General features: G+C 42.8%; 1 protein-coding gene across 5 annotated transcripts in view; it reads left to right on the top strand.

Annotated features, from left to right (window-relative positions):
• Positions 1-6: 6 nt before the first annotated feature.
• The window catches only part of ptchd1 (patched domain containing 1), a 122907-nt gene continuing 106461 nt past the window's right edge, over positions 7-16452 (top strand). For all 5 annotated transcript variants that reach the window (XR_013579140.1, XR_013579137.1, XR_013579139.1 and 2 more), the window contains exon 1: positions 7-430. Coding sequence is in view for 1 of the 5 variants with exons in the window: in XM_078559583.1 (XP_078415709.1) it covers positions 80-430 (351 nt within the window). In the remaining 4 variants the exon portion in view is untranslated. The remainder of the gene's footprint in view (positions 431-16452) is intronic.

The following is a 16452-nucleotide window of genomic DNA, read 5'->3' as shown; positions in this document are numbered from 1 at the left end:
GCTCGGACTCGGAGTCCAGGCCGGGCTCCGGGCTCTGAGGCCCGGCTCTGGCTGGCGGGCCTGCCCGGGCCCTGGCACAATGCTCCGGCAACTGCTGCACCGGGGCCTCCGGAGCGGCTTCTACCGCCTGGGCTTCCTGATCGGGAACCACCCGGTGTTGTTCGCCTCAGCCCCCGTGCTCCTGTCCATCCTGCTGGGGGCGAGTTTCAGTCGGTACCGGCTCCAGGACGATATGGAATATCTGTTCGCACCGAGACACAGTCTGGCCAAGATCGAGCGGAGTCTGGTCAACAGCCTCTTCCCCGTCAACCAGTCCAAACAGCGGCTTTACTCTCACCTGCAGAGCCCGGGGCCCTATGGCCGGATCCTCATCACCCGCACCGGCTCCGGGAACCTACTGGAACCGCAACAAACCCGCCTCATCCTGCAGGTCAGAGCGGCACAGACCCCTCCATACCCATTACATTCCCTATTACATACACCATCCATACCCATTACATTCCCTATTAGATACACCATCCATACCCATTACATTCCCTATTACATACACCATCCATACCCATTACATTCCCTATTAGATACACCATCCATACCCATTACATTCCCTATTACATACACCATCCATACTCATTACATTCCCTATTACATACACCATCCATACCCATTACATTCCCTATTACATACACCATCCATACCCATTACATTCCCTATTACATACACCATCATACCCATTACATTCCCTATTGCATACACCATCCATACCCATTACATTCCCTATTACATACACCATCCATACCCATTACATTCCCTATTACATACACCATCATACCCATTACATTCCCTATTGCATACACCATCCATACCCATTACATTCCCTATTACATACACCATCCATACCCATTACATTCCCTATTGCATACACCATCCATACCCATTACATTCCCTATTACATACATCATCATACCCATTACATTCCCTATTACATACACCGTCATACCCATTACATTCCCTATTACATACACCGTCATACCCATTACATTCCCTATTACATACACCATCATACCCATTACATTCCCTATTACATACACCATCCATACCCATTACATTCCCTATTACATACACCATCATACCCATAACATTCCCTATTACATACACCATCCATACCCATTACATTCCCTATTACATACACCATCCATACCCATTACATTCCCTATTGCATACACCATCATACCCATAACATTCCCTATTACATACACCATCCATACCCATTACATTCCATATTACATACACCATCCATACCCATTACATTCCCTATTATATACACCATCATACCCATAACATTCCCGATTACATACACCATCATACCCATTACATTCCCTATTGCATACACCGTCATACCCATTACAATCCCTATTACATACACCATCATACCCATTACATTCCCTATTGCATACACCATCATACCCATTACATTACCCTATTGCATACACCATCATACCCATTACATTCCCTATTACATACACCATCATACCAATTACATTCCCTATTGCATACACGATCATACCCATTACATTCCCTATTACATACTCCATCCATACCCATTACATTCCCTATTACATACACCATCATACCCATTACATTCCCTATTACATACATCAACATACCCATTACATTCCCTATTACGTACACCATCATACCCATTACATTCCCTATTACATACACCATCATACCCATTACATTCCCTATTACATACACCATCATACCCATTACATTCCCTATTACATACACCATCATACCCATTACATTCCCTATTGCTTACACCATCATACCCATTACATTCCCAATTACATACACCATCATACCCATTACATTCCCTGTTGCATACACCATCACACCCATTACGTTCCCTATTACATACACCATCTTACCCATTACATTCCATTGTCTTCCATGTTACCTCTGCCAATCTGATTTGTCCAGTCAATATGCAGAAGAAAATCACCCATGGCTGTTGTAGCGCCCTTCTTACATACCTCCATTATTTTCCGATTTATACTTTGCCCTATAGTGAGGCAACTCCTTGGGGGTTTATTTTATTACACCATCATACCCATTACATTCCCTATTACATACACCATCATACCCATTACATTCCCTATTACATACACCATCCATACCCATTACATTCCCTATTACATACACCATCATACCCATTACATTCCCTATTGCTTACACCATCATACCCATTACATTCCCTATTGCATACACCATCATACCCATTACATTCCCTATTACATACACCATCATACCCATTACATTCCCTGTTACATACACCATCATACCCATTACATTCCCTATTGCATACACCATCATACCCATTACATTCCCTATTACATACACCATCATACCCATTACATTCCCTATTACATACACTATCATGCCCATTACATTCCCTATTACATACACCATCATACCCATTACATTTCCTATTACATACACCATCATACCCATCACATTCCCTATTGCATACACCATACATACTCATCACATTCCCTATTACATACACCATCATACCCACCACATTCCCTATTACATACACCATCATACCCACCACATTCCCTATTGCATACACCATCATACCCATTACATTCCCTATTACATACATCATCATACCCATTACATTCCCTATTGCATACACCATCATACCCATTACACTCCCTGTTACATACACCATCGTACCCATTACACTCCCTATTACATACACCATCATACCCATTACATTCCCTATTGCATACACCATCATACCTATTACATTCCCTATTACATACGCCATCATACCCATTACATTACCCTATTGCATACACCATCATACCCATTACATTCCCTATTACATACACCATCATACCAATTACATTCCCTATTGCATACACGATCATACCCATTACATTCCCTATTACATACTCCATCCATACCCATTACATTCCCTATTACATACACCATTATAGCCATTACATTCCCTATTACATACAGCATCATACCCATTACATTCCCTCTTACATGCACCATCATACCCATTACATTCCCTATTACATACACCATCATACCCATTACATTCCCTACTGCATACACCATCATACCCATTACACTCCCTGTTACATACACCATCGTACCCATTACACTCCCTATTACATACACCATTGTACCCATTACATTCCCTATTGCATACACGATCATACCCATTACATTCCCTATTACATACTCCATCCATACCCATTACATTCCCTATTACATACACCATTATACCCATTACATTCCCTATTACATACACCATTATACCCATTACATTCCCTATTACATACACCATCATACCCATTACATTCCCTATTACATACACCATCATACCCATTACATTCCCTATTACATACTCCATCCATACCCATTACATTCCCTATTACATACACCATTATACCCATTACATTCCCTATTACATACACCATTATACCCATTACATTCTCTATTGCATACACCATCATTCCCTTTACATTCCCTATTACATACACCATCATACCCATCACATTCCCTATTGCATACACCATACATACCATCACACTCCCTATTACATACACCATCATACCCATCACATTCCCTATTGCATACACCATCATACCCATTACATTCCCTATTGCATACACCATCATACCCATTACATTCCCTATTGCATACACCGTCATACCCATTACAATCCCTATTACATACACCATCATACCCATTACATTCCCTATTGCATACACCATCATACCCATTACATTCCCTATTACGTACACCATCATACCCATTACATTCCCTATTGTATACACCATCATACCCATTACATTCCCTATTGCATACACCATCATACCCATTACATTCCCTATTACATACACCATCCATACCCATTACATTCCCTATTACATACACCATCATACCCATTACATTCCCTATTACATACATCAACATACCCATTACATTCCCTATTACATACACCATCCTACCCATTAACTTAGCTATTACGTAGAACGTCATACCCATTACATTCCCTATTACATACACCATCATACCCATTACATTCCCTATTACATACAGCATCATACCCATTATATTCCCTATTACATAGACCATCATACCCATTACATTCCCTATTGCATACACCATACATACCCATTACATTCCCTATTGCATATGCCATACATACCCATTACATTCCCTATTACGTATTACCATCATACCCATTACATTCCCTATTACATACACCATCATACCCATTACATTCCCTATTACATACACCATCATACCCATTACATTCCCTATTACATACACCATCATACCCATTACATTCCCTATTGCTTACACCATCATACCCATTACATTCCCAATTACATACACCATCATACCCATTACATTCCCTGTTGCATACACCATCACACCCATTACGTTCCCTATTACATACACCATCTTACCCATTACATTCCATTGTCTTCCATGTTACCTCTGCCAATCTGATTTGTCCAGTCAATATGCAGAAGAAAATCACCCATGGCTGTTGTAGCGCCCTTCTTACATACCTCCATTATTTTCCGATTTATACTTTGCCCTATAGTGAGGCAACTCCTTGGGGGTTTATTTTATTACACCATCATACCCATTACATTCCCTATTGCATACGCCATCATACGCATTACATTCCCTATTACATACACCATACATACCCATTACATTCCCTATTACATACACCATCATACCCATTACATTCCCTATTAAATACACCATCTTACCCATTACATTCCATTGTCTTCCATGTTACCTCTGCCAATCTGATTTGTCCAGTCAATAGGCAGATTAAAATCACCCATGGCAATTGTAGCGCCCTTCTTACACACCTCCATTATTTTCCGATTTATACTTTGCCCTATAGTGAGGAAACTCCTCGGGGGTTTATTTTTGATTTTCTAAACTTCCTTTCAATTGAACCCTCCCACCCCCACTAATTAGCTTAAAGTCCTATCTAAAACCCTAGTTATAGGATTTGCCAGGACACTGGTCCAGCATGGTTCAAATGAAGCCCGTCCCAACGGAACAGCTCTCTCCTTCCCCAGTACCGGTGCCAGTGCCCCATGAATCGGAATCCATTTCTCCCGCACCAATCTTTGAGCCATGCATTTACCTCTCTAATCTTATTTACCCTACGCCAATTTGAACGTGGCTCAGGTAGTAATCTGGAGATTATTAACTTTGTGGTTCTGTTTTTTAATTTAGCCCTGTGCTGCTTGTAGTCCCTCAGCAGAACCTTTTTCCTAGTCCTACCTGTGTCGTTGCTACCTACTTAAATGCCCCTTCTAACATGAAATACACACCACCCCCCCATCAGATGCCACTATACCATCAAACACCTTCATCCCCATCAGACACCCCCAAAGCATCAGATACCCCGATAACCATCAGATACCTCTTATATCATCAAAAAAACCCATAATGCCGAATGCCTCCATACCATCAAATAGCCCCTCACCCTATCAAATTGCCCCCTGACCCCATCAGATATTCCCTATGCCAATAAATACCCTAGGGTATCAGATACCCCATCAAATACCTCCAATGAAATATCCTTATCAAGTACCCCCATAGCACCAAATACCTCCAGATGCCCCATCAAATACCTCCCAGCAAATGCTTACCATCAAATACCCCATGGCATCAGATACCCCAATCAAATACCTCCATACCCATCAGACACCATATAGCATCTAATACCTCCACCAAGTACCCCTATAGCATCAATTATCCCATCAAATACCCCTTCAAATACCCCTAAAGTATCAGATGCACCCATTAAATATCCCCAGCAGATACTCCATCAAATACCCCATAGCATCAAACGCTCCCATCAAAGAACCCTATATTGATCTGATACCCCCATAGCATCAAATACCCCTCATCTTCATCATATACCCCCCATACTATCAAATACCAGCCATATCATCAAATACACCCAATCCCCATCAGATACCCTATAGCATCAAATATTCCCATACTGTCAAACACCCCTCACACCCACCAGACACTTCCATTGTCTCAGATACCCCCATAACCATCAGATATTCCTCATAACATCAAACCCCACCCCATAGTGTCAAATACCCCTCACACCATCAAATACTTTCATCCCCATCAGATACCTTCCTCATACCATCAAACACCCCTCATACCATCAAACACCCCCATCACCATCAGATACACTCCCCCACCATCAGGCACCCGCAGAGCATGAGATACCCCCGCACCAACAGATAACCCCCTCATCCCATCAGATACCCCTCATTCCATCAGATATCCTCTCACCCTATCAGATATCCTCCTCACCCTATCAAATACTCCTTCACGCCATTAGATAGCCCCTCATTCCATCAGACACCCTCAGCTCAAATGATACCTGTCCTCACCCCAAAAGATACTCATCCTCAATCCCCTCAGAAACCATCAGATTCCCACCCTCATCCCATTGGATTCATAGTCCCTTAGTTCAAACTCCCACCTTCATTCCAAAGAATCGCATGAGTCACTGACCCTCATCCTATCAGATACTCGCGCTCACCAGAGACCCACCCTCATCCCATCAGATTCTATTAGATATCCACCCTCATTCCTCGTAGCCTTATCCCATCAGGTACCCACCCATATTCCAACTAGCACCCGCACACTTCCCAGCAGATACTATCCGATGCCCACCTGTATCCTGTCAGATTCTCAGCATCATCTAATTAGATGCCTGCCCTCATCCCTTTTTCCCAACCCCATATTCCCCCAATCCCATAAAATGCCACCATTTGATGCCCATCCTTATCCCACCAAATCCCCACCCTCATTCCATCAGATACCTTTCCTTAGTTGAGGGGACAAGGTATAGCCTATCTAAGTTTGCTGACAATACAAAGTTAGGCGGGAAGGTAGAGTCAGAGGGATTTTAGTTACAAGGTTAGTTTGGAGAAGCAGAGATTGTTCTCCTACAAGAATTAGTGGATGGAGTTTTAAAGTTTTGGGCAAAAGATGCAGGAGGGATGTCAGCAAGAACTTTTTTACACAGCGAGTGGTAATGACCTGGAACTCGCTATGAAGGTGGTTGAAGCAGAGACAATCAATGATTTCAAAAGGAAATTGGATGGGCATTTGAAGGAAATAAACTTGCAGGGTTTTGTGGTTGGAGTAGAAGTAAGCTGTAAGGTGGCCAGAAAGACGCTGCAAAGGGATATAAATAGGTTAAGCGATGGACAGTGTTACGGCAGATGGAATAAAATGTGGGGAAGTGTGAAGGAATAATAGAAAAGCAGAATATTTTTCAAATGGCGAGAGACTGCAAAATGTTGATATTCAGAGGGACCTTGGTGTCCTTGCACATAAATCTGAAAAATTTAACCTGCAGGTGCAGCAAGCAATTAGGAAAGCAAATGGTATATTAGCCTTTATTACAAAAGTGGTGTGGAAGAGTGAAGAAATCTTATTGCAATTGATTGGGGCCTTGTTAAGACCACACCTGTCTACTGTGTATAGTTTTGGTCTCTTATCCAAGCAAGAATCCATAGAGGGAGTGCCACAGATGTTCACTAGATTGATTCCTGGGATGTGAGCATTGTCCAATGAGAAGTCTTCTTTCATGGGATGTGGGCACCACTGGCAAGGTCAGCATTTGTTGCCCAACCCTAATTGTCCTTGAACTGAGTGGCTTGCTGGGACATTTTCAGATGGCAGTTACGAGTCAACTACATTGCCATAGGTCTGGAGTTACATATAGGCCAGACCAGGTAAGAATGGCAGATTTCCTTCTCTAAAGGGCCTCAGTGAACCTGATGGGTTTTTACAACAATTGATGATAGTTGTCATGGTCACCAATCTTGAGACTAGCTTTTAATTCCAGATTTTACTAATTTGAGCTTAAATTCCACCAGCTGCCGTGGTGGGATTTGAACCCATGTCCCTAGAACATTAGCCTGGGCATCTGGATTACTAGTCCAGCAACATTACCACCACCACTCCCCCCTAGGCTTTTATTCTGCCCCAGGTTTATATTCCCCAGAATTTAGAAGAATAAGAGGTGGCTGCATTGAAACATAAAATTCTTAAGGGACTTGACAGGGTAGATGCTGGGAGCATGTATTCCCTCGCATTGGAGTCAAGATCTTGGGATCGCAGGATAAGGGGCCATTTAGGTCTAAATCAGAAGAAATGTTTTCATTCAGAGGGTATTGAATCCTCTTTTTCTACCTTAGAGAGCTGTGGATGCTCAGTTGTTGGGTATATTGAAGACAGAGATCTAGATACTAAAGCAATCAAGGGATATGGGAAGGAGGCAGGAAGGTAGAATTGAAGCAGAAGAACACCCCATATGGATTGAATGACCTGCTCCTATTTCATACATTCTTATAATCTCATGCTGTCATCTCATCAGACACCCACACTTTTACAATCAATTACTCACTACGTACTATCAGATACCTTCAGATTCTTGACCCTTATATATCTGATGTACTATCAATAACCCTCCTTTGTACTGTTGCATACCAACCTTATATCATACAGATACAATCAGTTACCCACTGCCACACCATCAGATACTTCCTCTAATGCCATTAGATACCCACTCTTATACCATGCAGATACCCACTTTCATACCATGCAGGCACCTGCTGTAATACCGTGAAGATACTCGCTCTAATACCATCCAGATATCCACCTCATAACATCAGGTACCCACTCTAACCCATCAGATACCCGCCCTAACCCATAAAATACCCGCCCCAACCCATAAAATACCCGCCCCAACCCATGAAATACCTATCCTAAACCATCAAATACCCACGTCAACCCATCAGTTACCCACTCTCATATTATGCAGATACCTGCTGTAATACCATGACGATGAGGGGAGATGGTGACATGGTTTTAACGTCGCTAGACTAGTAACCCAGAGGCCCAGTTTAATGCTCTGGGGACATGGGTTCAAACCCCACCCTGGCAGCTGGTGGAATTTAACTTCAATTCATTAAAAAAAAATCTGGAATTGAAAGCTAGTCTCAGTAATGGTGAGCATGAAACTATCATTGATGTAAAAACCCATCTGGTTCATTAATGCCCTTTAGGGGAAGAAATCTGCCGTCTTTACCTGGTCTGGCCTACATGTGACTGCAGACCCACAGCAATGTGGTTGACTCTTAACTGCCCTCTGAAATGGTCTAGCAAGCCACTCAGCTCAGGGACAATTAAGGATAGGCTAAAAATGCTGGCCTTGCCAGTGATGCCCACATCCCATGAAAGAATAAATTTTTTAAAACTTGCTCTAATACCATCTAGATATCCACTTCATAACATCAGATACCTACTCTAACTCATCAGATACCCACTCCAACAACACCAGATATACATTCTCTTCCTAACAGATCCCATCGTACACCATCAGATGTCTACCCTTGCACCATCCAACACACGCTTACTTACCAGCAGACACGAACCTCGTACTATCAGATTCCCAGCTCACACCACCCAAATTCCATTATATCAATTACCCACTGACATCAGATACCTACATTCATATTGTCAGATACCATTAAACACTCACTCATACCATCAGATACCCACTCTTGTACCCTCCAGTAGATCAGCAGATACTATCAGATTGTCATTGATCCGAGGATGATGTCTACTCAGGGTCATGAGTTTCTGCCATGGATCTTCATGTGACTGAACAAGCCAATCCTTGACCCGCAGATCTTTGGGCACATTGGGCAGGATGTCCCCCGAGATAGCGGGATCCAAAGTGCAGGATTTGCTTCCTTTTCTCTCCTCTGATGCTGCTCTGCCTCATCATTAAGACGTTGGGACTCAAATCGTGATGCAGCTTGATGGACAAGTTGTTGCCATTTTGAACGATTGGTAGCAAGCTCCTCCCAGTCATTAATGCCAATGCTGCCACTCTTCATAGAGAGCTTCAGAATGTCTTTGTAGCATTCTCTTTGTCCTTTACTGGAACATTGGCCATTTGAGAGATGGCCATCAGATGGGTACCCTCAGATATGCACCTCACACCATCAGATTCCCACCTCATACCAGCAGATACCATCAGATGTGTATCCTTATTTCCTCAGGCACTCACCTTCATGCAATCATAGTGTTATGATCCCAGCTGATGTTACTACTGGACAAGCCAGATCTCAGGGTGGAACCTGGCTTGATAGATCCTAACTTTTATTTTTTGTTTAGATATGTGGAGAGTGGCTACTGAACAGAGTCACAGGAATCAGCTGATGAACTTTTAACAAAATAATAAAACATTTATTAAACAAGAAAAGATGAATTATATTACAATACTCCTTCGCCAACAACTATACCTTTGCAGATATATACAGATTTGTAAGAAGACAAGTTACAAAAGTTATTTTATACTCTAATGTTCACAGTAAGTACACAGTCCATGTAAACCAATAGGAGACCTGTGGTCAGACACACTACACCCTGAAACCAAGTGACAGATGCCACTCCAAACAGATGCTATGGTTCTCCCTTCAACCTCTCTCAGCTCCTTATTCTTAACCTCACCTAACAGGACCTTTCCCCGGTTCCTGCCTTTCCTTTGACTTAATTGTCCTCTTGGGACCTTCCTGTTCCACTCCCTGGTTATGGGGACTTTCTTATTTTGTTCTTTGGGGAAACCTGTTTCCTCTGCAGTTCCCTCCTCTGCCCTGCTTCTGCTGGCTGCTGCTTCCAACTTTACTTTGGGACTTGCTATCTGTTCCTCTCTTCTGCTGGTAACTCCTTTCAACCTTGGAACACACTGACCAACTGCAATCAAACTGAACTGAAACTACTTTTCTGTCTCTGTGGGGCCTCCTGTTGCTAGACAACAGCACAGTTTTTTTCTACCTTATGTTCATTTTACCTTCCCTTCAAGAATCGTAAAACCTTCATTAAAATGCAGACATCCTTTAAAGTGAAACTAAGACTCAACTTCCCCTTTTTTAACACAAGTACAGGAACACAAATCAAACTTAAAGGAAGATGTTGGTGGTCTGTCTTCTCAGGTCCAGGGCATCACTGCAGGAGTTCCTCAGGGTAGTGTCCTCGGCCCAACCATCTTCAGCTGCTTCATCAATGATCTTCCTTCCATCATGAGGTCAGAAGTGGGGATGTTCGCTGATGATTACACAATGTCCAGCACCATTTGCGACTCCTCAGATACTGAAGCAGTCCATGTCCAAATGCAGCAAGACCTGGACAATATCCAGGCTTGGGGTGCCAAGTGGCAAGTAACATTCACGTCACACAAGTGTCAGGCAATGACCATCTCCAACAGAGAGAATCTAACCATTGCCCCTTGACATTCAATGGCATAACCATGACTGAATTCCCCACTATCCACATCCTGTGGGTTACCATTGACCAGAAATTGAACTGGACTAGCTATAAAAATACTGTCGTTACCAAGAGTAGATCAGAGGCTAGGAATCGTGCGACAAGTAACCTACCTCCTGACTCCCCAAAATCTGCCCTCCATCTACAAGGCATAAGCCAGGTGTGTGGTGGAACACTCCCCATTTGCCTGGATGAGTGCAGCTCCCACAGCACTCAAGAAGCTTGACACATTGCAGGACAAAGCAGCCGGCTTGATTGGCACCACATCCACAAATATTCATGCCCTCCACTATCGACACACAGTAGCAGCAGTGTGTGCCATCTACAAGATGCACTGCAGGAATTCACTAAGGCTCCTTTGACAGCACCTTCCAAACCCACGACCACTATCATCTAGAAGAATAAGGGCAGCAGATAGATGGGAACACCACCACCTGGAGGTTCCCCTCCAAGCCACTCACCGTCCTGACTTGGAAATATATTGCTGTTCCTTCACTGTCACTGGGTCAAAATCCTGGAGCTCCCTCCCTAACAGCACTGTGGGTGTACCTACACCACATGGACTGCAGCGGTTCAAGAAGGCAGCTCACCACTACCTTCTCAAGGGCAATTAGGGATGGGCAATAAATGCTGGCCCAGCCAGCGAAGCCCACATCCCATGAATGAATAATAAAAAAAAGATATACCTTGTTCCCCACACCTCCAAATACACATATAACTTAATTTAAACTATCTCTATTTTCCAACAATATACCTATCCAGTTTCATATCATCCAGATGCCATCAGATGCACCTTTAATATTATATGATATCCCCATACCATGATAGCCTCTCAAATTGTCCAAATGCTCCTATAGCGTAAAATATCGCCCTCACCATGATATATATGCTCTTAAACCATCCAAATATTATCCTCATAGCTTCAGATTTCCTCTCCATTCCAACCAAACACCCCGTGACCCCCTTCAGCCTTGGCTCATTAGTTGCATTCTGTCCTCTGAGCCAGAATGTTATGAGATCAAGTCCCACTCCAGAGAAGGAGGTGTCAGCTGTGGCTCAGTTCATAGCACCCTCGCCTTTGAATCAGAGGGTTGTGGGTTCATGTCCCACTCCCGGAAACCAAGAACTGTGATTGTACTCGAAAGAGTTGCAATCTGTGACTGCTGATAACTCGAAAGAGTTTCATGCTTCTCCATTGACACTCTTCTCAAGTCCCACTCCAGAACTTGAGCAAATAATCTTAGCTGACACTCTATCACTGAGGTGTGCTGCACAGTATTCGGTGAGGTATTAAACGAATACCCTTTCAGGCGCATGTATAAAATCCTGTGATATTTTTCAAAGAATATCAGGGGAGTGGTCTGGCCAGCATTTATCCCTCAACCAACATCACTAAAACCATTTATCTGATTGCTGTTTGGGGGAGTTTATTGTACACAAATTGGCTGCTGTATTTCCTGCATTACAACAATGACAAAATAGATTTTATTGGCTGTATCTATCTACCTCTCTGTCTATTTTCCTCTCTATCTCATGCTTTCTTTCTTTTTCTCTTTCCCTCCCTCTCTCACTCAGAAGTATTATCAAACAGAATTTGACACTGAGCCTCATAAGGAGGTATAAGGTGGACAAAGAAATAGAATTTAAGAAGCATCTCAAACAGGTGGAAAGGTTTAGGGAGGTAATTCCAAAGTTTAGGTCCTAGCCTGTTATAGTCACAGCTGCCAATGAAGGAGTGATGAAAATTGGGATGTACAAGAGGCTAGATTGGAGGAGTACAAAGATCTTGGAGGTATGTAGGGCTGGAGAATGTTAAGGAGATCAGGCCGAGGCCATGGAGGGATTTGTAAACAAGTTGAGAATTTTTAAATTGAGGCATTGCCAGACTGGGTGCCAAAGGAGAACCAGTATAGGTCAGCAAACAAAGATGGATGAACAAAGACTTGGTTAGGTAGAATTTTGGATGAGGACAAGTAAACGAGACGGGAGGGTAGCCAGGAGAGCATTGAAATAGTCAAGTTTAGAGATTACAGAGATATGGACGAGAGTTTCAGCAGCAGATGAGCTGAGGCAATGTGGAGATGGGTGACTTTATGGAGACTCCCCGGAGGACAAGGGGATTGCTTTAGGGAATGTCCTCAAAGCATCCTCATTGTCTCATGGGAGATCCTGGCTTGTGACTGACCAAAATGGAGAAGATACTTTCGGGAAGGATTTGAACACATCAAGGGACTTTGTCGGGAGCATGCAGAAGTGAAGTCAGACCGCCAAATCTCCAAACACCTCATCTACTCAAACTTTCAAGCACCACCTGCCTTGCATGTGGCAGAGCCTGAAGATTCGCACATTGGACTTATCAGCCACCTCAAAACCCACTGAACCGGAGTGAAAGCCAGTCATTCTTGATCCTGAGGGACTGCCTATGAAAGGAGGATGCGGTAGGAAGTAAACACAGAGTTAAATAGGATGATGAGGTTGCAAACATTCTGATTCACACTTCAACACTGGCCAAGGCAAGGGATAGAGTCTTTGGTTAGGGAGTGGAGTTGGTAGCTGGGCGTGAAGACTTTGTTCTTCCCAATGTTTAATGAGAGGAAATTTTTGCTCATCCAATATCGGATGTTGGACAAGCAGCGTGACAAAGAAAGAGGAGCGGGGTCAGGAATAGATCCTTGGGGGTACCGGAGATAAGGGTGCTGGAGCAGGAAGAGAAGCCATTGCAGGTTATTCTCTGGTTAAAACCAGATAGATAGGAATGGAGCCAAGTAAGGGCAGTCCCACCCAGCTGGACAATGGAACTGAGTTGAGAGGATGATGTGTGAAATGTGTGAAAGGATGTAGACAGGGCAAAGAGGATGAAGAGGAATAGTTTACCATGGTCACTGTCACATAGGATGTCATTTGTAACTTTGATAAGGTCTGTTTCAGTTCTGTGGCATGGGTATAAACCTGATTCATTGGGTTCAAACATGGAACTGCGGAAAAGTTGGGCAGGGATTTGGGGAGCAATGACATGTTCATGAAAATAGCAAACTGAATGTAACCAGCCCCTCTCACCTTCAATCATTTCCCTCCCATTTTCAACTCATGCCATCTCTGATTAACTTTAGGGAGTTTTGTTGTTTACTTCTTAGACTAGTTGCAATTTCTTGTCTCTTGTGTATGTTTGCAGCATCTTTATCTGTGCCATAAATTACTCTTCCTTCCTGCTGACTCCATCCCTGTCCCTGGCTGTTTTGTCAGGTTGAATCTGATTGTGTCCTTTTTGACTTTGAAGTGAACTACGGAAGCTCCTATCCACCTGATGGAGCACTGAGATTGCTTATTTTCCCCTTTATATTGTTACCCACCTCAGTCCCTATCACTAAAATTCTCTAAGTGATCACTACCTTCTGTCTTGTTTTTTTATAACCCCTTCCTTGTGATTTGCACCCTTCATAAATTCAAAATGATCCAAAATTTTACAGCCTAATTCCTGGCTGGCACTAAATCCCACTCACATCACTCCATCCTCACTGACCAATACTGGCTCCCTGTCTCCAACACATCAAATTTAATATACTCATTCTCAACTACTACTCCTTCCAGAGGCTCACCCCTCTCTAACTTAGAAATCTGCTCTAGCCTAATGTGTCTTTTTGCACTCTCTGGTGCTCTGATTGTGGCTTCCCTCTCTCAGTCTGCTCCTGCCTAGGGCATACTATTTGGAACTACCTCCCTAAGATCTCCTGTCTCTACCTCACCCTTTGCCTTTGAAAACCTTCTCCAAAAACTCTTCCACTGACAGATCATCCAAACGCTTCCAATGGCTCAGCTTCCATTCCTTCCTTTCTTTTGGGACTTTTTTTTCTGTTAAAGCTAAATAGCAAACTTATTGTAAGTTAACTGTCAAGTAGGACTTTCACTAAAAGTGCCATGTTTCTCAATGCTGCAGGAATGTCCTTTTAGCATCAATGCCAAGGAGGATATCCACACTTGTGTCGTAAGGGCCCAGTTTCAGAAACATTGTTTTCACAGAACACATGTACTTTGCCCCTCAGCAGCCATGCCTTTAGCCTCCTAGGCCCCTAAGCTCTAGAATTCCCTACCTAAACATCTCTGCCTTCCTGGCTCTCTCTTTTAAGTTGCTTCTTAACCAAGCCTTTGGTTGTCTGTGCTAATGTCCTTTTGTGTGGTTTGGTCTCAAATTTTGGCCGAATATGCATCTTTGAAGTGACTTTAGATTTTTTTTTGATGTGTAGTCAATGTTGTAGGAAACGCAGTGGCCAATTTGCACACAACAAGCTCCCACAAACAGCAGTGTGATAACAACCAGATCATCCCTTTACTCATGTTGGTTGAGGAATAAATATTGGCTAGGAAACTGGGGAGAGCTCCACTACTCATATTCATAATAGTGCCATAGGATTTTTTACAACCAACTGAGAGGGCAGGGAGAGTTTCCATTTAAACACATCATCAGAATATGGAACTTCCATCATTACTACAGTGGAACGTTAGCTCAAATCTGACCTAAGGTTTGAACCAATAACCTTCTGACTTAGAGGCAAGAATGCTACAAACTGAGCCATCTCTAACCCTTCTCTGGTAATGTTCCTATGAATCGCCTTGGGATCTTCACATAGACAGCAAGAAAAGTGGTGATCCAGTGGAATGTGAGAGTTAAAGAAAGTAACAAAGAGACGCAAAGGAAATAATATGAGCTTCAAAGAGGAATGTAAGGAAAACTTTCAAGTAGGATAAAGGCAATTAGTAAAGAAGTGTATAAATATATTAAGAGAATGGTTGAAGGAGATGTGGGCCCATTGAAATATTGATACTGTAATAGTCAACAAGGTAATTGCGGATTTATTAAACAAGTACCTTGTGTCTGTTTTCACAGTAGAGGGAAAGGATAAAATACCAGTGATAGGAAGGAAAACTAAAACTAAGTCAAGTAACTTACTGTGTTCAATATTAATAAAGTAATGATAATGGAGAAAGTAATGGACTTAGGATAGCCAAATCTACAGGATACCT

This window comes from Cetorhinus maximus, chromosome 16 (genome assembly GCF_964194155.1).
Source record: "Cetorhinus maximus chromosome 16, sCetMax3.hap1.1, whole genome shotgun sequence".
Lineage (NCBI taxonomy): Eukaryota > Metazoa > Chordata > Chondrichthyes > Lamniformes > Cetorhinidae > Cetorhinus > Cetorhinus maximus.
Note: the sequence above shows the minus strand (reverse complement) of the source record. Positions and strands in the feature narration are given on the sequence as shown.